The sequence below is a fragment of the Larimichthys crocea genome, chromosome XVII (genome assembly GCF_000972845.2).
Source record: "Larimichthys crocea isolate SSNF chromosome XVII, L_crocea_2.0, whole genome shotgun sequence".
Classification (NCBI taxonomy): Eukaryota; Metazoa; Chordata; class Actinopteri; family Sciaenidae; genus Larimichthys; species Larimichthys crocea.
In genome coordinates, this window is record NC_040027.1 from 4549516 (window position 1) to 4575006 (window position 25491).

The 25491-nt window shown below is 41.1% G+C and overlaps 1 protein-coding gene across 2 annotated transcripts; it reads left to right on the plus strand.

The window, feature by feature from the left end:
- The first annotated feature begins 17124 nt into the window (after nucleotides 1–17124).
- haus2 (HAUS augmin like complex subunit 2) lies at nucleotides 17125–23216 on the plus strand. Of its 2 annotated transcripts, none has more exons than XM_010750455.3 (7): nucleotides 17125–17257; nucleotides 19568–19654; nucleotides 19823–19921; nucleotides 21234–21303; nucleotides 22279–22411; nucleotides 22703–22811; nucleotides 22969–23216. In XM_010750455.3, exons 2-7 carry the CDS (start codon nucleotides 19568–19570, stop codon nucleotides 23083–23085), a joined length of 615 nt encoding a protein of 204 aa, XP_010748757.1. In that variant the 5' UTR covers nucleotides 17125–17257; the 3' UTR covers nucleotides 23086–23216. The 2 variants fall into 2 exon arrangements, with proteins under 2 accessions (XP_010748757.1, XP_027145668.1); XM_027289867.1 differs by having other exon boundaries at nucleotides 22954–23215.
- Nucleotides 23217–25491: the final 2275 nt, after the last annotated feature.

Here is a 25491-nt window from a genome sequence, read left to right on the forward strand (position 1 = left end):
TCCTCGAGATGTGTGCAGGAGTCAGCTGCTGGAAAGGGGCTGTACTATGTCATTCCCCGCCCTGATGGTAATAATCGTTCATTTCGTTCACCCCAGCGCCCGGTCGTTCACGGAAGGCCACACAAGGGAGGTCAGGAGGGAACTTAAACATCACTTAAGCTCTTCCTTAGGCTTCCCCAACAGCCCATAAGCCATGAAGGTGCTTTAAAAAGTTAGTTTTAATGGACCAGGCATCCAGCGAGTGAGGTAGTTTTTTATGGTGTTTGTTGTAAATTTCAGTAGTATATGGGGCTAGTTGATTGTTTACTAGGTTCAGTTGGTATAGCAGAGTGGTAGGCTTTTGTCTCAGGACTGGTAGTGATGCATGAGTGATTTAGGCCTTGCTGGTATACAATACATAAGTACTTTCTCTTGTGGGAAAATGTAAACTTACTTACATAATGCGGCGAAATTTAAATTGCAAAAACTGAAACGTTGAGAGGCAGTTATAACCTTACAAAATGCGGCTTATTACAAATGAAATGAAAAAGTTAGTTAAGTTTGAGACCGTTTTATTACAAAACCTGCACCGTTATCACTAACAACAATGGCGGTCTCAACAAGGGCGGGCAACAGGCCTGGTTGAGCACTACGAGGTATTAGATGAGTAATGATCTTGTGTGCTAACTTACAGGTTATTAAAGTTTTCGAGAGCAATGGATTGTTGGAACGCAAAATGCACATAGCACAAAGAACTTTTTATTTTCTAGGAAACGATACGATTAGAACATAACATGATGTAATGCAGTACTGGTATATTCACATTCTATTGCATATCGATGAATCTGCACAGATCACGCATAACTTTGTAAGAACAAGGTGAAAGCAGTTTGGTAATAAACAGCAAACCTAACAATGACTAAATTTAAATGTGTATCAATGTTCATTTGTCCAATAAGAAAATCCACATCTACACATTGTAGTAACTGCCACACACACAGGCACCTATTCATGTAATAAACTAAACTGCGACCACACAACCAGACGCAGGCAATTTTGTAAGTAAATTTGGGTCCATAGCATATATGTAAAAGTTTAATTAGCATTTTTACAAAGATATGTTCAACAAAATGAGTGCGGAGCTTTCACTTTTTTATTTCTAGAAATGTAAAAGACAATGGATGCTATAGTAATAACAATTCATACAAAGCATAGTTATCATTGTTTGAACATAATTGTACATTCGCACACACATTATGTTTACTTTTAATATTTGCTAAAGCTAGGCACTGTGACGACAGACACGCATTTTGATAATAACGCGCTGCATCTATTGTATAAACGAGATGCCAAACTGTAATCAATGCGTGAACAGCATGCTTGTTTCATAGTTTAGCACTTACTGTGATGCTAATAACAGCAGCGCATTTGTGTAATACAACTAGCACATGCATTATGCTAATAAAACTGCCCAACGCATTTTTGTAATAATGTCGCCCATTAATGTAATAAGTTATTACATTTTTGACAAATTATTACAAAAGCACTTGGCAAATTTTTGTATTTCTGGGAAATGTAATAACATGGTGCATTATGTATAATACCCTAATATTGTTGTTTGATTTAAACAATGAATTTTATAACAAGAGTGACTTGTTTGTTTTGTTAATTATATGCAATTTCCTCCCTTAGAGCTATGTAGCCCAATAAATCTTAGGTATGAAAGAATATAACTTTAGTTGCCCTATTTGAAGTTTGGAATTATATGGGCCAATAACTTGTGGCCAATTTCAAAGCGCTAATGGTCACTGTCCACTCCAGCAGGGAGGGGAGGCGGGGGCTGTAATCTGGATGGCTGCTGAAATCAGTTTCTACAAAGAATCATGCACGGCTTGCATGCTAATTGAGACAACAGAGTTCAACATGATGGCCAGGTATGAAAACTGTGCAAATATTATCTGTGTAATTGAATTATGGTAACTGTGATGCGCAGGTGGTGGGGTATCAAAATTGGTAATAATTAAAAATACTTTCTTAAATATTAATTCAAGAATAAAATATTTTTAGTATTGAAAATGAAATTCCACAAATAAAATAAAAGTGGCAAAAAAAAGGCACAAATGCTAAACGGAGCCCCTAAAAGGGACGTGGGGGGGGGGGGGGGGGGGGGGGGGGGGGGGGGGGGGGGGGGGGGGGGGGGGGGGGGGGGGGGGGGGGGGGGGGGGGGGGGGTGGGGGGGGGGGGGGGGGGGGGGGGGGGGGGGGGGGGGGGGGGGGGGGGGGGGGGGGGGGGGGGGGGGGGGGGGGGGGGGGGGGGGGGGGGGGGGGGGGGGGGGGGGGGGGGGGGGGGGGGGGGGGGGGGGGGGGGGGGGGGGGGGGGGGGGGGGGGGGGGGGGGGGGGGGGGGGGGGGGGGGTGGGGGGGGGGGGGGGGGGGGGGGGGGGGGGGGGGGGGGGGGGGGGGGGGGGGGGGGGGGGGGTGGGGGGGGGGGGGGGGGGGGGGGGGGGGGGGGGGGGGGGGTGGGGGGGGGGGGGGGGGGGGACGGGGGGGGGGGGGTGGGGGGGGGGGGGGGGGGGGGGGGGGGGGGGGTGGGGGGGGGGGGGGGGGGGGGGGGGGGGGGGGGGGGGGGGGGGGTGGGGGGGGGGGGGGGGGGGGGGGGGGGGGGGGGGGGGGGGGGGGGGGGGGGGGGGGGGGGGGGGGGGGGGGGGGGGGGGGGAGGGGGGGGGGGGGGGGGGGGGGGGTGGGGGGGGGGGGGGGGGGGGGGGGGGGGGGGGGGGGGGGGGGGGGGGGGGGGGGGGGGGGGGGGGTGGGGAGGGGGGGGTGGGGGGGGGGGGGGGGGGGGGGGGGGGGGGGGGGGGGGGGGGGGGGGGGGGGGGGGGGGGGGGGGGGGGGGGGGGGGGGGGGGTGGGGGGGGGGGGGGGGGGGGGGGGGGGGGGGGGGGGGGGGGGGGGGAGGGGGGGGGGGGGGGGGGGGGGGGGGGGGGGGGAGAAACGTTTCTAGTGAGCAAAAGAGACGTTTCTCTCTGCGCCCAGAAAAGTACCTCGTGCCGCACGAGAAATGTATCTTGTGCTCACTAAAACGCTGGTTAAGCACGGCGCAGAAGGGCTGGCTCAATTCGTGGCAGCGGGCAGCTAGTAGTGGCTCCTGCCGGGTCTTGAGGGTATATGGGATGCATGTTTTTTTTAAATATTTTATGTTTATAAAAACAGTCTAAGTTGTAATTAGCCCTGTTGGTATCTACCACTAGTTTATTATACGTAGTTCTGCAATAATTTTGACGAGGTTTTTTAATTAATCTCTTAACGAACTGCTGGCGTGTGGTGGGTGTGTGTGTCGTGTCTGGCACTGCCAACCGCAAATGCGCCTGTTATGGGCATTTGTTTTTATTTTATAAGACAGATCGCAGTGTTGTGTCCCTGGTATTGGCGTGTGCCATTACGCGATTTGTGTCGCAGTGATTGCCGGTGTCTGGGCAGTTACCACTGCTGCAGCAGTTGAGAGATTAATTAAAACCCGCAAATTAATGTCAAACTGCACGTTATAACCAACTAGCTATTACCAACGAGGCTAATACAACTCTGGACTGTTTTATAAAAGTAAAATTAAAAACGATGGCCCATAACACCAGCAGCGTGCTGTGGCAGCTCCTCAGACACGGAGATGCGCACTACTAGTGCCGCGGCATAATTTGCGAGGTTTTAATTAATCTCTCAACTGCTGCAGAAGAACAATAGTGACGAGTGCCTAGACACTCGTCACTATTGGTTTTCTTCTGCGTGTTTCATGGCATTATTAGTGATCGAGTGCCTAGACACTCGTCAATACTCACAGAGCTAGCAAGCTTGTTGACGAGTGCCTACAGGCACCGTCAACTATGTTCTTCTGCGTGTTGCAATGGCATTAAATTATTAGTGACGAGTGCCGACGACACTCGTCAACTACTCACAGAGCAGCAAGCTCTGGGAGTAGTTGACGAGTGCAGGCATCGTCAATAGTTGTGTCTACTCTCTCGTCGTCTTTTCTGCGGTTCACTGGCATTAAAATTATTATTATTCATTTTCCGCCCTTTTTTCACAACATGAATGCGGCCCGCAGCGGTGAGAGGACCCAACAAATATATTTCAAACGTGCGTCTTGATCCCGAATCGAGTGCTATTTACTTTTCTAAGAGATTCGGTTTTTCGCGAATTTATTCTGGAAAAACTGCGAAAAATTTCCATAAGGAATGACTGGGGAGGCCTGAAAAAAAGTACATTTCAACAGACATTTTCAACAATGAACTGCTCTGGCATATTTAAAACCGAGAGACTGCATTTGAACTTTAAAACGGAGGTATGCTCCCTTATTCCAGGGATTCACGACACTCTCATCGACAGCTTTTACCGTTTTAAACATCAAGGCTCAAAGTTGAGCAGGTTTTTAGTCAAATTTCTGGGTTTATAATGGTGTGTATGTGGCGGAATGTTTGAGCTAGAGTGGATGACATAATCAGCTTGAGTGAGGAGCAGGGAGAAAAATCAGTGAAAAAATAAAACGTATTCGACTACCGTGGCCTCAAATGCCCCACTACAGACATGATTATCCCCCTCAAATGTAGGAAAATTCGAGGTGATCGCAGTGATAACACTGTTGAAGCTGTCTCTTTTATAGTTTTCCATACAGGCACAAGACGAGTACTCCCATCCTCAGCCTCATTGACTCCCATGTTAAAAAAGGAGGGAAATTTTCTTAAGGAAGGCAGAAGTAACGTTTCTTCTCTCTTGCTCCTGAGGGCACGTTTCTTCATTTATCGACACAAATAACTATGTAAAACGATCAGGAAGGGCATGCGATGCCCCCAGTTAGTCGGTTCAATGATTGGGAAATACGGTTTGGCCATAAGCCCTCCTCTTCGAGGGCTGGTCTCAGCATTTTCCCCTCCTCTCTGTCAGGATTTTCAACTGCCGTTCCAACTGACAACAGTTGCAAGCGCCCATGGGCATTTGAGGAGTTATTGGCTTCATTTGAACTTGTCTGTGTAAAATGGCCGACAGAGAAGCAGAGCAGTTAGCACATTAGCGCTAGCTGTAAAGACATGCTAACTGCTAACATTAGTCTCCTCTCTCCTCCTCCTCCTCTCTCTCTCTACCTCCTCACTCACACACAAACACCACACACACACACAGTCTCTCTCTCTCTCTCCTCCTCCTCTCTCTCTCTCTCTCTCTCTCACCAAACAAACAACACCACACACAAAAACACACACACACACACACACACACAGTCTCTCTCTCTCTCTCTCACACACAACCACAAACAACACACAAAACACACAACACACACACCACACACACACACAGTCTCTCTCTCTCTCTCTCCTCTCTCTTCTCTCTCTCCTCTCTCTCTTCTCTCTCCACACACAAACCACACACAACCAAACACACACACACACAACACGACACGCGACCGGACCTCGCCGTTTCCCGTGGCTGGACTCTCATTAAAGGGTAATGAGCTATCATCTTGTTGTTTTTTTTATTTCAGTTAGCTCATACTTCAAGCTGAAAGGTAATGGTCAGATCAGCTGCTTGCTGCTGGCACCCTAATAAGAACACAAACTGTTTGAGAGTTCTGTAAAGAGAGATTTTTTTCCTACAAATAAAAAGATAATTTTATTTGGTCATAATTGTTTTGTGCTTATTTTGATTTTAAATAAAATCGTGAAAAAATCGTATCGTGAACAAAAATCGTGACTCGAATCGAGTCGTGAGTTGAGTCTACGTTACATCCCATTTAGCCACTAAGAATTAAAACATGATCATTGTTAACATGTTAATGTTAACCTGCTAAAGCTAATTGAGTATAGCCACTAGGAATTAAATACCTGTTAATGTTAACATGCTAATGTTAAGTGCTAGCACGTCAGTGCTAGCCCATAATTTTAGTCACTAAGAATACATGCTAAATGTTAATAGGTAAATTAATTGTTAGCGCGCAAAGAAAGCAAGCAGCTAGCGCGTTAGCACTAGCTGTAAAGACATGCTAACTGTTAACATTAGCGGCAAAAGCTAAAATTACTGCAAATGGTAATTGCTAGCGCGTCAACACTAGCATAACATTAGCCACAATAACCAAATACATGCTACTTGCTAATATGCTAATGCTAACAATGCTAATGTATTAGCACTACCACAAAATAATAAAACATGTTAATTCTAACATGTTAAGGTTAATTGTTAGCCGTCTGCGCTAGCAATGAGCATTAGCAGGAAGAATTAAATACATGATCATTGCTACATGGTTAATGTTAACATGCTAATGTTAATTAACATTAGCCACTAGGATTAAGTAACATGATCATTGCTAACATGTTATTGTTAACATGCTAATGTTAATTAGCATTGCCACTAAGAATTAAATACATGATCATTGCTAAAGTTATGTTTAACATGCTAATGTTAATTAGCTTAGCCACTAGAATTAAATCATGATCATTGTTACATGTAATGTTAACCTGCTAAAGCAATTAGCATTAGCCACTAAGAATGAAATACATGATCATTGTTAACATGTTAATGTTAACCTGCTAAAGTTAATTACCATTAGCCACTAAGAATTAAAACATGATCATTGCTAACATGTTTAATGCTAACATGCTAATGTTAATTGCTAGCACTTAGTGCGCCACTCATTTTCAGTCACGTAAAGAATAATGCTAATAAAAAAGTCCATAATTTTAGTCACTAAGAATCATGCGAAGTTAATATGTAATCTTAATTTGTTAGTGCGCCAAAGACAGCAGAGCAGCTAGCGCGTTAGCACTAGCTGTAAAAACATGCTAACTGTTAACATTAGCACAGCCAAGCTAAAATTACGCAAATGGAATGCTAGCGCGTAACACTAGCAATTAACATTAGCACCTAGAATTTATTACATGACAACTACTAACATGCTAAGCTACTTGCTAGCACGTCAGCGCTAGCAATTACGGCCTTAGCCAAAACGAAAACCAAATAAATGCTACTTGGCTAAAATGCTAATGTTAACATGCTAATGTTAATTAGCACTGCCACAAAGAATTAATACAGCTAATTGCTACCACATGTTAATGTTAATTGTTAGCCATCTGCACTAGCAATGAGCATTGCCACTGAATAATTAAATACATGATCCTGCTAACATGTTCAAGGTTAATTAACATAGCCACTAGATATTAAGTACATGCTCATGTTAACATGCTAAAGCTAACCGGCTAATGATAATTGCTGAGCGTTGTCTGTCTAAAATGACAGACCAATGACAGCAGAGCAGCTAGCAGTTACGTTAGCATAGGCCATTAAGTATTAAAAATGCAATGTTAAATGCTAATGGTTAACATGCCTAATGCCCTAACCTGGTAATGTTTTAACCTGCTGCGGCTCTGCTGTCATTGTCTGTCCATGTTTAGACCGACAACGCGCTAGCCCATTAGCAATTAGCAGGTTAGCTTTAGCAGTTAACATGAGCATGTACTTAATTCTAGTGGCTATGTTGATAACATTAACATGTTAGCAAGGATCATGTATTTAATTCTTCAGGGCTAATGCTCATTGCTAGTGCAGATGGCTTTTTTTTAACAATTAACATTAACATGGTAGAATAGCATGTATTTATTCTTTTGTGGCTAGTGTAATTACATTAGCAATGTTTAACATTAGCATTTTAAGCAAGTAGCATTTATTTGTTTATTCGTGGCAAGGGTAATTGCTAGCGCTGACGTGCTAGCAAGTAGCTTAGCAATTTAGCAGTTTCATGTAATAATTCTTAGTGGCTAAGGTTAATTGTAGTGGTTGACGCCCCCTTTAAGCAATACATTTGCAGTAATTTTTAGCTGTGGCTCTAGGTTAACAGTTAGCCATGTCTTTACAGCTAGTGCTAACGCGCTAGCGGCTCTGGCTGTCCCTTGGGCGGCACTTAACAAGTTAAGATTACCATATTAACATTAGCATGTATTCTTAGTGACTAAAAATTATGGATTAGCATGTATTCTTAGTGACTGAAAATGAGTGGCTAGCACTAACGTGCTAGCAATTAACATTAGCATGTTAGCATTAACATGTTAGCAATGATCCATGTATTTCATTCTTAGTGGCTAATGTTAATTAACTTTAGCATGGTTAACATTAACAGTTAACAATGATCATGTATTTCATTCTTAGTGGCTTAATGCTATTAGGCTTGAAGCAGGTTAACATTAACATGTTAACAATGATCAGTATTTAATTCTTAGTGGCTATGCTAATTAACATTAGCAGTTAACAATAACAGGTTAGCAATGATCATGTATGTAATTCTTAGTGGCAAGAGCTAATTAACATTAGCATGTTAACAATAAATGTTAGTCAAGATCATGTACTTATTCCTAGTGCTAATGTTTAACATTAGCATGTTAACATTAACATGTTTGCAATGATCATGTATTTAATCTTCCTGGCTATGCTCATTGCTAGGCAGACGGCTAACAATTAACATTAACATGTTAGAATTAACATGTATTTAATTATTTGTGGCTAGTGCTAATTAACATTAGCATGTTAGCATTAGCATATTAGCAAGTAGCATGTATTTGTTATTCGTGCTAATGTTAATGCTAGTGTTGACGCGTAGCAATTACCATTTGCAGTAATTTTTAGCTTTTGCCGCTATAGTAACAGTTAGCATGTCTTTAAGCTAGTGCTAACGCGCTAGCTGGTGCTGTCTTTGGCGCGCTAACAATTAATATTACCATATTAACATTAGCATGTATCTTAGTGACTAAAAATTATGGGCTAGCACTGACGTGCTAGCACTTAACATTAGCATGTTAACATTAACAGGTATTTAATTCCTAGTGGCTAATACTAATTAGCTTTAGCAGGTTAACATTAACATGTTAACAATGATCATGTATTTAATTCTTAGTGGCTAAATGGGATGTAACGATAGACTCAACTCACGACTCGATTCGAGTCACGATTTTTTGTTCACGATACGATTTTTTCACGATTTATTTAAAATCAAAATAAGCTACAAACAAATTATGACCAAATAAAATTATCTTTTTATTTGTAGGAAAAAATCTCTCTTTACAGAAACTCTCAAACAGTTTGTGTTCTTATTAGGGCTGCCAGCAAGCAGCTGATCTGACCATTACCTTTCAGCTTGAAGTATGAGCTAACTGAAAATAAAAAACAACAAGATGATAGCTCATTTACCCTTTAATGAGAGTCCACGGCCACGGGAAACGGCGAGGTCCGGTCGCGTCGTGTGTGTGTGTGTGTGTGTTTGTGTGTGTGTGTGTTTGTGTGTGAGAGAGAGAGAGAGAGAGAGAGAGAGGAGAGAGAGAGAGAGAGAGAGCTGTGTGTGTGTGTGTGTGTGTGTGTTTGTGTGTGTTTGTGTTTGTGTGTGAGAGAGAGAGAGAGAGACTGTGTGTGTGTGTGTGTGTGTGTGTTTGTGTGTGTGTGTTTGTGTGTGAGTGAGAGAGAGAGAGAGAGAGAGAGAGAGAGAGAGGAGAGAGAGACTGTGTGTGTGTGTGTGTTTGTGTGTGTGTGAGGAGAGAGAGAGAGAGAGAGAGAGAGAGAGAGACTAATGTTAGCAGTTAGCATGTCTTTACAGCTAGCGCTAATGTGCTAACTGCTCTGCTGTCTCTGTCGGCCATTTTACACAGACAAGTTCAAATGAAGCCAATAACTCCTCAAATGCCCACTGGGCTGCTGCAACTGTTGTCAGTTGGAACGGCAGTTGAAAATCCTGACAGAGAGAGAGGGAAAATGCTGAGACCAGCCCTCGAAGAGGAGGGCTCTATGGCCAAACCGTATTTCCAATCATTGAACCGACATATGGGGGCATCGCTGCCCTTCCTGATCGTTTTACATAGTTATTTTGTGTCGATAAATGAAGAAACGTGCCCTCAGGAGCAAGAGAGAGAAACGTTACTTCTGCCTTCCTTAAGAAAATTTCCCTCCTTTTTTAACATGGGAGTCAATGAGGCTGAGGATGGGAGTACTCATCAGTTAGCCTGTATGGAGCCAAAACTATAAAAAGAGACAGCTTCAACAGTGTTATCACTGCGATCACCTCGAATTTTCCTACATTTGAGGGGATAATATGTCTGTAGTGGGGCATTTGAGGCCACGGTAGTCGATACGTTTATTTTTTCACTGATTTTTCTCCCTGCTCCTCACTCAAGCTGAGATGATCTCCACTCTAGCTCAAACATTCCGCCACATACACACCCATTATAAACCCAGAAATTTGACTAAAACCTGCTCAACTTTGAGCCTTGATAGTTTAAAAACGGTAAAAGCTGTCGATGAGTGTCGTGAATCCCTGGAGATAAGGGAAGCTACCTCCGTTTTAAAGTTCAAATGCAGTCTCTCGGTTAAAGTATGCCAGAGCATTCATTGTTGAAATGTCTGTTGAAATGTCACTTTTTTTCAGGCTCCCCCAGTCATTCCTATGGGAAATTTTTCGCAGTTTTTCCACATAAATTCGCGAAAAACACACGAATCTTAGAAAAGTAATAGCACTCGATTCGGGATCAAGACGCACGTTTTGATATATAATTTGTTGGGTCCTCTCACCGCTGCGGGCCGCATTCATGTTCGAAAAAGGCGGAAAATGAATATAATAATTTTAATGCCATGAAACACGCCAGAAGAACGAGCTAGTTGACGAGTGCCTAGGCACTCGTCAACTACTCCCAGAGCTTGCTAGCTCTGTGAGTAGTTGACGAGTGTCGTAGGCACTCGTCACTAATAATTTAATGCCATGAAACACGCGAAGAACAATAGTTGACGAGTGCCGTAGGCACTCGTCACACAAGCTTGCTAGCTCTGTGAGTAGTTGACGAGTGTCATAGGCACTCGTCACTAATAATGCCATGAAACACGCAGAAGAACAATAGTTGAGGTGTCGTAGGCACTCGTCAACTATTGTTCTTCTGCACAGTTGAGAGATTAATTAAAACCTCGCCAATTAATGCAGGCGGCAGCTAGTAGTGGCATCTGCCGGTGTCTGAGGCAGCTGCCACAGCAGCTGCTGGTGTTATGGGCATCTGTTTTTAATTTATTTTATAAAACAGTCTCAGAGTTGTATTAGCCTCGTTGGTAATAGCTAGTTGGTTACGTGAGTTCTGCATTAATTTGCGAGGTTTTAATAATCTCTCAACTGCTGCGCAAGTGGTAACTGCCCCAGACACCGGCATCACTGCGACACAAATCGCGTAATGGAATGCCAATACCAGGGACACAACACTGACGACTGTCTTATAAAATAAAAACAAATGCCCATAACAGCAGCATTTGCGGTGGCAGTGCCAGACACCGACACACACACACACACACACGCAGCAGTTAAGAGATTAATTAAAACCTCGCAAATTAATGCAGAACTCACGTAATACCAACTAGCTATTACCAACGAGGCTAATACAACTCTGAGACTGTTTTTATAAATAAAATTAAAAACAGATGCCCATAACACTCAGACACCGGCAGATGCCACTACTAGCTGCCGCTGCCACGAATTGAGCCAGCCCTCTCGCCTGTGCTAACCCAAGGTTTCTAGTGAGCACAAGATACTTTCTCGTGCGCACGAGATACTTTTTTGGTGCGCACGAAAGTATCTTGTGCTCACTAGAAACGTCCCCCCCCCCCCCCCCCCCCCCCCCCCACGTCCTTTAGGGCTCCGTGCATTTTGTGCCTTTTTTTGCACTTTTATTTATTTGTGGAATTTCATTTCAAGTACTACAAATATTTATCTTGAATATATTTAAGAAAGTTTTTAATTATTACTTTTGATAACCCACCACCACCTGCGGCATCACAGTACCCTATTTCAAATTAACACAGATAATATTTGGCACAGTTTTTTTCATACTGCATCATGTTGAACTCTGTTGTCTCAATTAAGCATGCAAGCAGTGCATGATCTTTGTAGAACTGATTCAGCAGCCAATCAGATTACAGCCCGCCCTCCCCTCCCTGCCTGAGTGACAGACCATAGAGCTTTGAATTTGGCCACAAGTTATTGGCCTATATAATTCCAAACTTCAATAGGCAACTAAAGTTATATTCTGTCATACTAGATTTATTGGGCTACATAGCTCTAAGGGAAATTGCATAAAAAACCACAAAAGTCACTCTTGTATAAATTCATTGTTTAACAAACAACAATATTAGGTATTATTACATAATGCACCATGTTATTACATTTCCCAGAAAATAAAAAAGTTGCAAGTGCTTTGTAATAATCTTGTCAAAATGTAATAACTTATTACATAATGCGGCTAAATTTATTACAAAATGCGTTGGGGCAGTTTATTACAAAATGCGGCAGTTTATTACAAATGCGGCTTTATTACAAAATGAAATGAAAAGTTATTACATTTTGGCGTTTATTACAAATGCCGTTATTACAAAATGCGGCTCAACAGGCCTAGCTTTACAAATACTTTAAAGTAAAATAAAATACAATAACAAACAAATAAACTATGCTTTAGATTGTTATTACTAATGCACCATGTTTTACATTTCCTAGAAAAATAAAAAAAGTTGCAGTGCATTTTGTAATAATCTTGTCAAATGTAATAACTTATTACATAATGCGGCAAAATTTATTACAAAACGTTGGGGCAGTTTATTACAAAATGCGGCAGTTTACTACAAAATGTGGCTTATTACAAAATGAAATGAAAAAGTTATTACATTTTGGACGTTTATTACAAAATGCACCGTTATTACAAAATGCGGCTCAACATATGCTTTAGAATTGTTATTACATAATGCACCATGTTATTACATTTCCTAGAAAATAAAAAAGTTGCATGTGCATTTTGTAATAATCTTCTCAAAATGTAATAATGTAATGCACCATTATTACAAAATGTGGCTCAACAAGGCTGCGCCATGTTGAGCCGCATTTTGTAATAACGGTGCATTTTGTAATAAACGTCCAAAATGTAATAACTTTTTCATTTCATTTTGTAATAAAGCCGCATTTTGTAATAAACTGCCCCAACGCATTTTGTAATAAATTTTGCCGCATTATGTAATAAGTTATTACATTTTCCACAAGAGGAAAAAGGTAACAGAAAATCACTCCACAAAGGGAGGACAAAAGCTAAATCTGCTATAAAACTGAACAGAAAACAATAACCATATACTATGAAATTTACAAAAAAAAAAAAAATCACTCACGTGGAGGCAAAAACAACAAGCACACGTTACGTGGGGAAGCAAGGAAGATCAAGGACTGTGTGAACGACCGGCTGGGGTGAACGAAATGAACGAAACAATCAGGGCGGGGAAGACAATCAGACCGGTGACACATGAGGAAGGGCAAGTGACCTGAAACAAGAGGAGAGTTATCTTTCAAAATAAGCAACAATCACAGACCATGTTCTTGTCCATAGACTGACAATGAGGGAAGCAGGACTTAGAGTGCAACCCAATCTGAGACGATTTTCTGTGTCCACCATAGTAAGGACCTTCACAGAAGAGAACAGGTACAGTATACTACTGTATTTTTGTAATTGCAAATTTACTGTACTACACTACACTATAGACATGTGTAATGTTAATCACTGTATGTATTGTACTGCATGTGTCAGGCTTTTAGTTTGTGGGTAGACTTCCTGTTTTATTTTGGTTTCCCTCACTTCCTTTTTGTGTTTCTTTCCTGGTGTCTTTACTCCCTGTGATTGCCCATTGTTTTCACCTGTGTCTCGTTTGCTCCTCCCCTCATGTGTATTTAAGCCTGTCTCTCCCAGTGTGTCCTTGTTAGATTGTCTTCATCCTTGTGGTTAGCTCTCTGGCGTTTTCTTCATAGTTTCCTCGTGTACCAACCCTGTTTGTTTCTTCGACACGTTTTTGCCTAGCGTCCTGTACTTCTGCCTGTCTGCTCCGTGTTCTGGATTCTTGACCCTTGCCTGTTCTTGGACTTTCTTCCTGCCTCGTGATTTAGTACTTTTGCCCCGCTGACTGCCTTTTGTGTACCGAATCCGGACTGTCAATAAACCGCCTTACCACACCTGTCAGTCTCTGATCTGCTCTGTGGGTCCAGTTGTCTGTCTGAACCTGACAGCATGAATATTTTTTGTAACTGCACATCTACTTTTTGTAGAATTGCAATAACCAAATTGTATGGCCCTGAATGTTGTGCTTTCCATTTGTTTACAACACAGACTGCTCAATAGATTTTGACTGGTTGCAGGTTCATAAACAATAAACAAGAATTACAGTATCACAGAAACAAAGGACAAGTTTGTGAGATGTAGGGTACAGTACTGTAAAACTAGGGGTACAAGGAGGAAGAAACTCCAGGCATCATTTTAAAAAAGGTCCATAGTTTATTTACACAAATATGTTAAAATAATTGAAAATGACCCGCCCCGTGTTCTGTCCCTAGAATATGGTGGTGACTGTCTGGGATACTCCCCAGGCGTCTGCCCCGGAGCTCTCCCCCGTGTCCTGCCTTCAGTGCCTTCCGCCTCTCACTGTGGCTGCCGTCTGCTGTTGCCGCCCACCACCACCACCACCACCATCCACCACCTGCCCTCACACAACCTCTGCCATCAGCCCCTTGCCTCGTCCCTGCCTGACTCCGTCATTTCCGGCCTGGGGAATAGCGTCCTGCCATCCTTCCCTTGCTCCTTCTTGGCCCTCATGGGCGATTGCACTCTTCGTCTCCTTACGTTTTTGTGCGTTTCCTGTACCCCTCCCTCTGGCCGCTTCTGCCTCTTTTTTTGAGACATTGGAGGTGCTCTACATACCTGATGCTCGTTGCCAAATCAGTCTGCGGTGTGTTTGGGGTCAATGGGACTTTGTGCTACTGTCTGTAAAAACTCTATAAACACTCAAAAAACATAGCAAAATTAAAACACGCGCAGTGCATTCTTAGAAACATGTAGTGTCACACTCCTACAAGCTGAGTAAATGACCACAAAGAGAATAGGATGCAAATGACTTAGAGTCAGATCTTGATGCAGTTTAATTATTTAATTGACAAAAAGGACAAAGTGTAAGGGAGGTGTGGCGGGCAGAGGTCAATGCAAAAGCAGTCAAAAGAAGCAAACAAATTCAAGGGGCAGGCAAGGTTCCAGAAACCAAAACTGAAATCAGTAACAGTAATGGAAAACAAAACCCAAGGAACAGCTCAAACATTTAAACACAGAGCAAAGACAAATGAGCCACTAAGACAAGGTAACACAGACACGAAAGACCAGACACAGGCTCCTGGTCCGTAACACTTTAAGTCACACACCACCAACTATTTGACTGATTCTGGTGAAACTGGATCATATTTTAAGGAGTAATTGTTTTCTGCTTTTCCCTCTGATGTCCTCCGGCTGCTCCACCTCAACTCTCTGTGATTTACAGAGTTTCCTGATGGACAGTGAAGTAAACTGCTGCCAACTGTAGCTGCAGTGAGCTAATGTTAGCTCTGTTTGTTAGCTGGGCTGCCCGGACTGTGAGCTTAGAGCATCAGGGGAGTGTTAGTGTCTGTACCACAGGCATTTTAAATTTGCACAGTTTTCATTGCTTAATAAAGTTATACAGTGATCCCACTTTACAGTTTTTATTTGAATGAAATATACAAATATTAACAGAACAGAACATGGGGTGTTTCACAAGATTTTACAAAAAAAATATTAAGAAAAAAGAAAATGACAAAGAATTAAACAAAAGAAGGGCGAAGCAATATACCTTTTCCACTTTTAGTGTCACTAATTCTCTGTAGACCTTATGCCAGAAAGCATTTACAATTGGACAGGCATAAAACAAGTGATAGTGATTTGCTTCCTGAAAGCCACATTTTCTCCAGCAACTGGAGGAACTTGAGTGATGAGACTGCTAAACAGGTGAAATAAAATATCTGTTCCAGCCAAACATTCTCCAAGAGGTTGAGCTTGAAATCTTCCACTGAAATTCACAATATCTTGTCCAGATTTCCTCTGTAATACAGCTATTAGTTTCCCTTTCCCATTTTTCTTTAATATAGGTACTATTAGTTGTCTTAATTCCTTAAAGTCTTGAGATTATTATATTAAGTCCTTTGTTAGCCCCATAGGGACTAATTAAAATTAACGTCCATATGAGACAGCTGTACATGTGTATGTGTACATGTGTGTGTTGGATCCCACAGAGGGATTACACTTTGAAAGTGGGGGCAACAAATACTGATTTATACGGTACTTGTCAAAAGTTTGGACATACCTTCTCATCATAGATTAATACTGAAGACATCAAACTATGAACGGACACATAATATGTAATTATGCGGTAAATGTGTTTAAAAAAAGTTTTAAACAAATCAAAATACTTTTTATATTTTAGATTCTATAAAGTAAACCTCTTTTTTTCAGCTTGCACAGTCTCACCTGGAATGGTAAAACTAGTTTACTAGAGTAAAATTTCTTCAGCAGGAACCACTACTGATGGAGACCAACAAGAAGAAGAGAACTGCTTTTTACCAACAAACACAATAAATAGACATTAGACTAGTGGTAATCCGGACTGATGAGTCCAAACTTGATTGAGAATTTTGGTTCAGGCCACTGTGTTTGTGAGACGTAGAAAAGTTGAGCTCAGAGTGAAGGAAAAGCAACAAATAAGCATATATGGGAACTCCTTCAAGACTGTTGGCAAACCAGTCTAGATGATGACCTCATGAAGCTGACTGGGAGAATGAAGATTGTGCAAAGCTGTCATCAAAGAAAAAAATCTAACACAGCACAAAGAAAAACATGTTTTATATTTTTATTTCATAGTTTTGAAGTCTTAAGTGTTAAAACAATGAAGAAAAAAAAACACATTAAATGAAAAGGTGTGTCAAAACGTGACTGGTGCTGTATGCGAAGTTTCTTTAATATTTATGGTATAACAGGGGTGTTCTTTTTTTTAAAGAGGGCCAGATTTGGTAATGTGAAGATGCCTGGGGTCCAATACGAACATTTTAATAATACTACTAATAAAAAAAAGTTTTAAAAAAAGTTACATACAAATGTTCTGTAACAATTTTGTTTTCATTGTCACAATTATTATTATTTTTTAAATGGCAAACGTCACCAAATCTAATACAATCAGGCATGAACACATCTAAAAATCAGTTCATCCTTCATGGTACATACTCCATGAAACATACTCCGGTACAGTAGGTGGCGACATACAACTCCTGGTTTGCAGCGCTCCAGATTGTTCGAAGAAGGAGAAGAAGAAGAAGAAGAAGAAGACAAACCGTTGGGCGGGTTCAGTGGCGGCGGTTGTTGTTGTTGTTTTAACGGTAAGAACAAACAAACTGTTACTAAATTCTGCGTTCCTTCTCCCCTTCACAGACAAACACTTTCGCGCGAAATCACGTTTAAAATGCATCAACTGTCAAGTTTCTGTTGTTTTCTCTTTAAACGTACTGAGCTTTGAAAAACACACACACCAAGGTTAGAGTCTGTAGGAACGACGGTTCAGTTCGGCATGTGTGCAGGACGCAGATCATTTAGTCATGTAGCGGACGCGACACTGCACGCGGAACGGCTCCGTCGTGTAAATTTTAGTCACTGTGTCAGCTCACACAGTCTCCGGGCACATTATGTGTGAGTTGGCGGACGCTGTCGTTCCGCATGCAGTGTATTTTCGGTGTTACAGGAGCAATTTGGGGTTCGGTATCTTGCCCAAGGACACTTGTACATGTAGACTGGAGGAGCGGGGGATCGAACCGCCGATCTTGTGATTAGTGGACGACCCGCTGTACATCCTGAGCATGCGTGTGATCCTTGCACAGCCGCCCGCGATCAACTGGGTTCGAAGTTCACCCATAACCACCAGGCCACACTGAAGTAAAAGTACTAATACCACACTGACAACATACAAGTAGTACTAAAGTGCTATAGTCAAGTTTGGATATTTACACTTTTTATTAATTTATTAGAACTTTGTTTCACAAACAAAATAAGCATACAAATCATTATAAAAGCATTTCACATGTATATTCCAAGCCAGGAGGGTGAAATAGCTTACACTAGTATATTTAATTGTTCACAAATATTAACAGTTTTGATTGCTTTTTGGTTGTTAGAAAATTCAGTTGAAACAATCTACTGCCAGAGCTCACTGTGAAAGGCAACAAAAGATGGTTTTCTTTGAGTAAATTTACATTTATGAATATGAAATTTTGCCATCAGCATGATGAGTTTGATAATAAATGTTTCGTTGAATTTTTCAAAGTCAAATAGCCCAAACAGTACAAAACCTCCCAAACAACTTAAAATCTTTATTAACATTGTTAGCAATAAAGTTACAGATATTAAGCCACAGACTTTGGACAAAGGGGCAGTGCCAAAATAAATGAGTAACTGTTTCAATATGTTCAGAACAGAAAGTGCATTTCACATCAATGTCTTTTTTGAATTTTCTAACAATATGATTATTGGATGAATAAAATCTATGAATTATTTTTAATGAAATTTCTCTCACTCTATTGGAGCCAACTCTTCTTCCAGTCAGTGCATTCCATGTATTTATTCCAGTATGAGACCACGTATGGAACTGTAGTGACATCTCTTTTTAACAGGAGTCTAATTGAGTGTGCCTGAAAGAGCACACTCTACTATTCCTCTGGCTATTAGTGTGGATGCCCAGAAGGGTATTGTTATCCTATGTTATCATTACACCAATACTCAATGAAAAGGGATTTGTGTTTAAACAAAATGTCCTTGTTATTCCATTTACAATAGTTATGAGGTGAAAAATTCTGTTTAATAATAAGGGACCGTGAGAGGAAGGCCTGCCGGTGTTCTCTCTGATCTCATGAGAGGATTGTGATTGTCTGTCAACAGTCCAAACCCTGTGAAATAACTTCAATCAAAAGAGTTCATCCTTCATTTATAGGTCAATACACTCACTGAACCGTCATAAGTCCCGCCCCTTTTCAGTATGTGCTCCAATCACAGTTGAGCAAGCCTCAGTCAACTCCCTCCTGTCCTGTACTTAGATATATGCTACATGTTAGCTCATCTGTGTTGAAAATACAACAGCATAACCACACTAAGATTAAAAAAACAACATATTTAGTCACATTGTGAGTTAGCAAAAGTCTAGCCAAATAATCTACATAAATTGTTAACTTGCCAGTTAACTGATGGTTAATGCAAAACGCGGGCGAACTAGTTCACGTCAAGCGGCAGCCTCCAATTAAGTCAATGTGGAAGTGTTAAAAACTGTAATTCCTCAAGTGGCCACCGAGACTGGCTGCAGAAGTGAGTCAGTCTCCATACGTCCCCATGTTAAAATGCCTAACTTCATAGCAGAAATAAACATGTTTACAGCCTGGTTCAGGCAACAGTTTTAGACTTTATAGCTAGTTTCCCCGTCCATGACAACTGTGAACTTGCCCGTTCAGATGATATTAATGCTCAAAGTTGCGCATAATTAACAGTGCAACCACTTGATTGACAGTTAGGTGCTGTTACAGGTGGGAGGCACTGGGAAAGCTGTCAGATAAATGCAGTGAAGGAAAAAGATTTACTCTGACCTCCAGTTATTTCATGTTTTTGTCCAAATGCATGCAGAACATTTGGTTCCTCCCTTTGTGTTTCAGATGCATCAGTGGGATTTGTGTCCATTCTCCGTGACTCCAACTGCCAGTCTGTTGTCCAGATGTGTCTCCAGAGGAGTTTTGTCTCAGGTCTGAAACCTCCCGTCACATCTCTTTATGTTCAGCCTGACTTTATGTTACCGAAACTGATATGCAGACATTTATTAGACATCAAATTATAATTTTAGGTGATCAAATAAAAACAAAGCACATCGTACAGTTAGTCTGACACAATGTTTTGTCTCTACCTGTTGTCAGGAGGAAATAGACTCCACTTCCTCCAGGCTGAGCCCCACCTTCTCTTCTCACCTGCATGAAGCTGAGCAGCGAATTAGGAGACAGAGAATGCTGGACGAGGTACATGTTCATGTGATATTGCTTTTCGAGGCCTTGCAATAATTAACATAATATATTTTTTTTTTTAAAGGAAAAAACTGTTACTTTGTTTTGTAATAGTCACATCTAGTGGCTAAAATTGGTACTGTAACTTTTACAACGTCTTTGTCATTTTCTAACGATGCACTGTGGGTCAGGATCAAAAGTCTTACAGCAGCTATAAGTCAAGACGGGGCTGATGATGGTGAGGATATGTTTGTATTTACAGAGGAAACATTACAATGTATATTTAAGGTTATTGATGACAGCATAAATGATCTAAATATAGTGAAATATTGAACAGGAGCTCTGGGTCCTTCTGGGCTCTAAGCTGTCTTTATCTTACAAATCATCTCCAATATTTACCGTGTTTAACCTCCAGTCTGCTAATAGAGGTCAGGTAGAACGTTCACTCTGTTAATCCACTTCTTATGCTTCCATGGCTGTAGTACGTTTCGTATCTGGCAACCTGGAGCAGAGCAGAAATCAAGCTGTACAACACTGTAGAATGTTAAATAATATTTTTATATATATCGAAAATTGTTGCTTTTTATTCTATCTACAGACGCTGTGGGTCGTCTTCCACAGAGTCTGCCACGTTCATCCGCCATGTTTCTACAGGAACCTAGAATAGACAAACTAAATTCTGGATGTAGATCAAGACTTTCACTGTAGTTTCTCCTCCATGCTAGGAAGGAGAGGGTGAGGCGAGAAGGCTATATCCAGCGTCTACACACCAGTAGTTCGGCAGTGAACTAAAAATCTATACACATCAACTAAAAGTGAAAAACTGCCATAGTATCATAAACAAACATTTCATTAAAGTAATTACTTTAAGATTATGTGTGAAAAATAATGAATCTAAAATAAAACTGTATGTGAAAAGCGCTAGTGCCTTTTTTAAAAACAAAAAAAAAACAAGCTGACTAGACAACACTGGGGATGGCACCATTCTTGACGTCACATTCAGTCTTCAGAGCAGCTGAAGAGACTCAGGAGGATTTTCTTTATGACATCCCTCAATTCACAGACTCATATAAATGTCCCACTATCAGATCTGTAGTCACAAAGCCTCTGCCTCACTCGCTCTGGAACCGGCAGCAGACAGAAAGCACAGAGTGGTTACTCCCCACCATTGACTGAGCTCAGATGATAACTCTCATTTATTAAGAGAAGGTTTCTGTGTTTAACTTCATGAACTGGATGAGAAAAGAATATTTGTTGTAACATTTATTTTGCTTTAAAGTTTGTTGAGGTGTGCTTATTAAAGATCAGCCTTGTGTCTTTGATTCAGTTGCAGCTGGAGATGGAGTTGCTCAAGATGGAGAAGGAGAGCGCCGACGTCACACACAGATTCTACCTCAGTGAGTGTTCCTTCTCATCAATACTGTGTAGTCCTCAACAAAAGCACTATTTCCTCCTGTTTGTTTGATTAAAAATGACAGCGAGCTGCTGCTGTAGGAAATTACAGGAAGTCAGGCTGTGTTGAGAGATGGCAATAAGACAAATATAGAATAACGACAGACTTACCTGGACTCCCTCATCTTCATCAAAAAGAGCTGTGTCTGAAAATGTCAAACAAACCTCTTCCACTCCAGTCGTCTCTGTAATAAACATATTTTTGTCTTCACAGGTTAAAATAGGTTTCATACATCATCTGAAAGATTTGTCTGAGCTGCAGCTCTGTGTGTCATAAATCTGTAATGAACATTTTATAAAATAATGAACATATTAAAGTTCGGGGTGTTTTACGGTCTCAGCACACTATGACAAAAAGATATAATGATCATTATCATCAAATATTTTGTGTCATAAGTCATTTTTGACCACCAGAAATGTTTAAAAATCCACAATAAGGCACAAAGTCCTCGAGGAACAGCACAGTGTAAGAGTAGTACTGTTCTTACGTTTTTGGTTGGATGTGGATATTTGTCTTGTCCCCCTCATTGTGAATCAGGTGTGGAAAGCCATTTATCTTCTGAACGCCCTTCGCTCTAGTTTGTGGTTGGACAGTTTGATGAGGCTAAGATTATCCTTGAGGTCCCAACAGGTCATTTTAAAAACAGCAAGCTCGATGAAATGACTCCTGTGGGGATCAAAATCTTCACACATGAATCCACAAGAGTCTTAGCTTTACAGTCAGACATTCAAGACGGAGCACAGTGTGCTGTAATATTCCAATACACACATTTATACTGTATGTCTGTAAAGAGGAGACCTGACTGGGCTCTCCTTTTGAAAACAGACAACAGGACATCTGCGTTCAGGGGCTTAAAGTCCTGCTTTATGAACATCTAAACATCAGTCAGTTCAAACATGTCATCTTTCCTGTCTTGCAGCTCGGAGGTTCCAGACATTACAGATGTTCTGCAGTCATTTGCAGGACCTCCTGAAGGATCAGAACAGTCTGAGGCAGAGACTGATGAAACCACTGGGTCGCACCAACCTGCCCGTTCAGGCTCACCTGCACAGGTAAGCGCCTTGTTTGATATCTTTTTTGCTGATCCAGCACTGAGACTGGCTGTCACAAAGCCCTCTGGTCTGCTGACATGACGTGGTTGTAGTGGTTCAGTGGGTTAAGGTGCCAAGTGAAAGCTGCAAACATCCTGGTTTGATTCCAGCTGAGCAGCAGATTCTTTTATCACTTTATAGCGTCGGTGAGCTCACACCATGATTCTGACTGATCCTGGGTCAGACCCAGACAAGGTCCAGACATAAAGAAGACCAGTTTGTGTTGTAAACGTTGAGTTTGTTGCGTTTCAGGTTTGTGGTGGACGTGGTGAAGATGCTGCTGGACTTCATAGAGACTCTGGAGGAGAATCTGATCTCTGTGCGCTGCAGTCCCACCACCAGAGACCGCCTCACTCAGCTAGTGAGTATATGACTCACTGTAAACATGTGACTGTACCACATGACTGTATGGAGGCACATTACTGCCAGGACAAGAAAGGAAAGATGAAAACCAAAATACTCTGTCTGCAAGTCTAAATGTTTTTATTTTTATCATAAATTAGTTTTTAATGTTTCAGAATGCCTCTCTCGCCCAGTTACTGGACCACGTGGGGGAGGTGGAGAGTTTGTCCAATCAGGTTCTACGGTGGAAGGAAGTCCGCAGCAGCAGCATGCTGAGTGACAGCTCTGCATGACAACCTTAATCCTCCTTCTCCACTTTGTCCTGCAGCTGGATGGGCAAGACAAACATGGACTTTGTTAATTGTGTGTATTTTTAACATTATTACCATCATTGTGTCAAATATTAAATGATTTGTAATAATATTTTGAGCCATGACTTCCTGTTCCTTCTTCTATTGTTTGTAGCAGAGGTAAAATGAAGGTGAAAGATTTCACCAGTTCAAGAGATGAGCAAACCTGAATTCTTATTTAAATTCATCTCATATAAATTAGTATGAACATGACATGACATACACGTGTATTTCTTCTGATTACATTACTTATGATCAAAAACTAGCAGCTTAGAAACTTTGCTAACAGCCAAACATCAAGGAAAGTCAACAACACAAGACGTAGCAGCAGCTAATATTACTGACTAGTCCAGCAGCAGGATTGGTTTAAGAGGTTTGTTAGCTGGCATCCTCAGTGTCACAAAAATGTGAGTTTTACAAGATTAAAGCCAAAAGATTTATTCATACATTTTTATATATAATAGATTTATTAAGAGTTATTTCTCTCATTTTCCTCAAAAATGTGTTTATAATCCACCTGACAGCAGGACTGTGGTACAGGTGAGTCTGGGATTGTGGACAATGCTAAGACAAAAATGTGTTCTGATCTTGAACAAAGACTTTGGATATCGTCACCCTCTGATTGGCTTACCCTGATATTTTCCAATAAAGGCAGCAAGAGACTTTGTTTTTTTTTGTCTCTGTGAATATCCACAGTTCAGTCAGTGTATAAATCTGAGATAAGTTTCTTCACAAAAACCAGTTGGATTACTGTACTGTAATAAAGTCTTGAGGTACTTGAGTATTTCCATTTTCTATATTGGGTATTTTCCCTTACTACATACGCTGATGTGAATCGTACAAACTATTCTGTGCTCAAACCCCTGTGCTGTTATGACTGAAAATGATATAAACAACACGTATGATTAATCTTTTTTATTATTATAGTGGACATTTATAAGCAACACCAATAATACATTTGATTTCTCAAGCACCAAGTAATACAGTTTAAAGTGCTTTATGACAAACACGTGGCCTGCAAATTTAATGCAAAATAAAACAGAAAACAGAACCTGCTTTATAACGTAATAAAATTATTATAATACGATAAAGACGAAATTATTGATTAATTATTTCTCTGGGTGAAATAAACAACATAGATCATCAGTCTTGGCTTTCATTCATTCGACTGGATGCTACAAACTGAAATGATTTGAGAGTGTATGTCACATTTGAATTCTGGACTTCCTTTGCTTCCCCTTTCCATATCTCCATAATTCAAAAATGTGTAGTTACATTTACCTGATGGTTATTTTGTTCATACAAAACTGTTTTAACAATGATTCCCGCCTCCAACAGGCAAGACCTGTTTGTCATCGTGCAAAGTTTCAGCGGCTTGACACAAGTTCTAATTCCTCAGCAAGAAGTAAGGATGTCAAATACCACAATAAAATGCCTGTTATCAATGTTACAGTCTAAATAAATATATTTATACTAATGCCAAACTATTTCCAGCACAGAGAAGAAGCAGTTAGTGAAGGAAACATCAGAACTTTACAGGACTGGGTTGAGCTCCAGTTCTTTTTGTTCACATACAGTAGATGGTTAACTTATGTGTGTTGTGTTTTACTTTATATTAACCATTTTTTTCCAGATGTAACTTATTATATCATGCAACAATTCACTTTAAATCTTTGTTTTTATGTAGGCATTGCAAATCCTTTATATAAAATGTGTCTCAAAATCTCTCAAACATCTCAAGCAGAAAACATTTGTTCAATGAGAGAGACTTTTGAAAAACACGTTCACATTGATCCCCTCTCTGCAGAGTTCAGGCTTTCAAACTGGACAGATTTCATTGATTCTGTTATGAACAGAACTGACTCGGTTCAAGTTTAGTTTTGATGCTATAAATGAAGATGCTGTATATTTAACTATTTTGGAGAAATTGCTCCACAAGGTCAAAGGTCAACAGTGAGGTCAGGAAGGTGATGTCTTATGCTGTATTATTTATTGACGCCCAGAATTAGTCAAAGAGAATGTCTTTACCCATGGAGGTGTTACTGTCAGCATATTCTAGTCTGGAGCCACTGTTGTCTGTTTATGTTAATGGGACGTCAACAGTAAGCTTTCTATTATGTCTAGGAAGACAACATAAGGTCTCTTGGAGCCCTGGCCAGCACAGTGTTGAGACAGGCCAGCACATGCTGTTCTCAAACAAAGCCAAACAATTAATACTGCCGAGGACCTCAAGGCCCACACGTGACCCCTGTAACCTAAGGATGGAAAATTCCATAACATTAATAACTCTTTTTGATCTTCACACAGTTGAGATTCAGAGTTGCTTTGACACTGTTGTTATATGAGCTA

Bases quoted from the DNA above. Each gene is read 5' to 3' on its own strand.
- haus2 (XM_027289867.1), top strand. From the start codon at position 19,568: ATGCATCAGTGGGATTTGTGTCCATTCTCCGTGACTCCAACTGCCAGT. The intron at 19,655-19,822 runs GTCTGAAACCTC...ACCTGTTGTCAG, and splicing joins CCAGAGGAGTTTTGTCTCAG to GAGGAAATAGACTCCACTTC. The intron at 21,304-22,278 runs GTGAGTGTTCCT...CCTGTCTTGCAG, and splicing joins CACACACAGATTCTACCTCA to CTCGGAGGTTCCAGACATTA.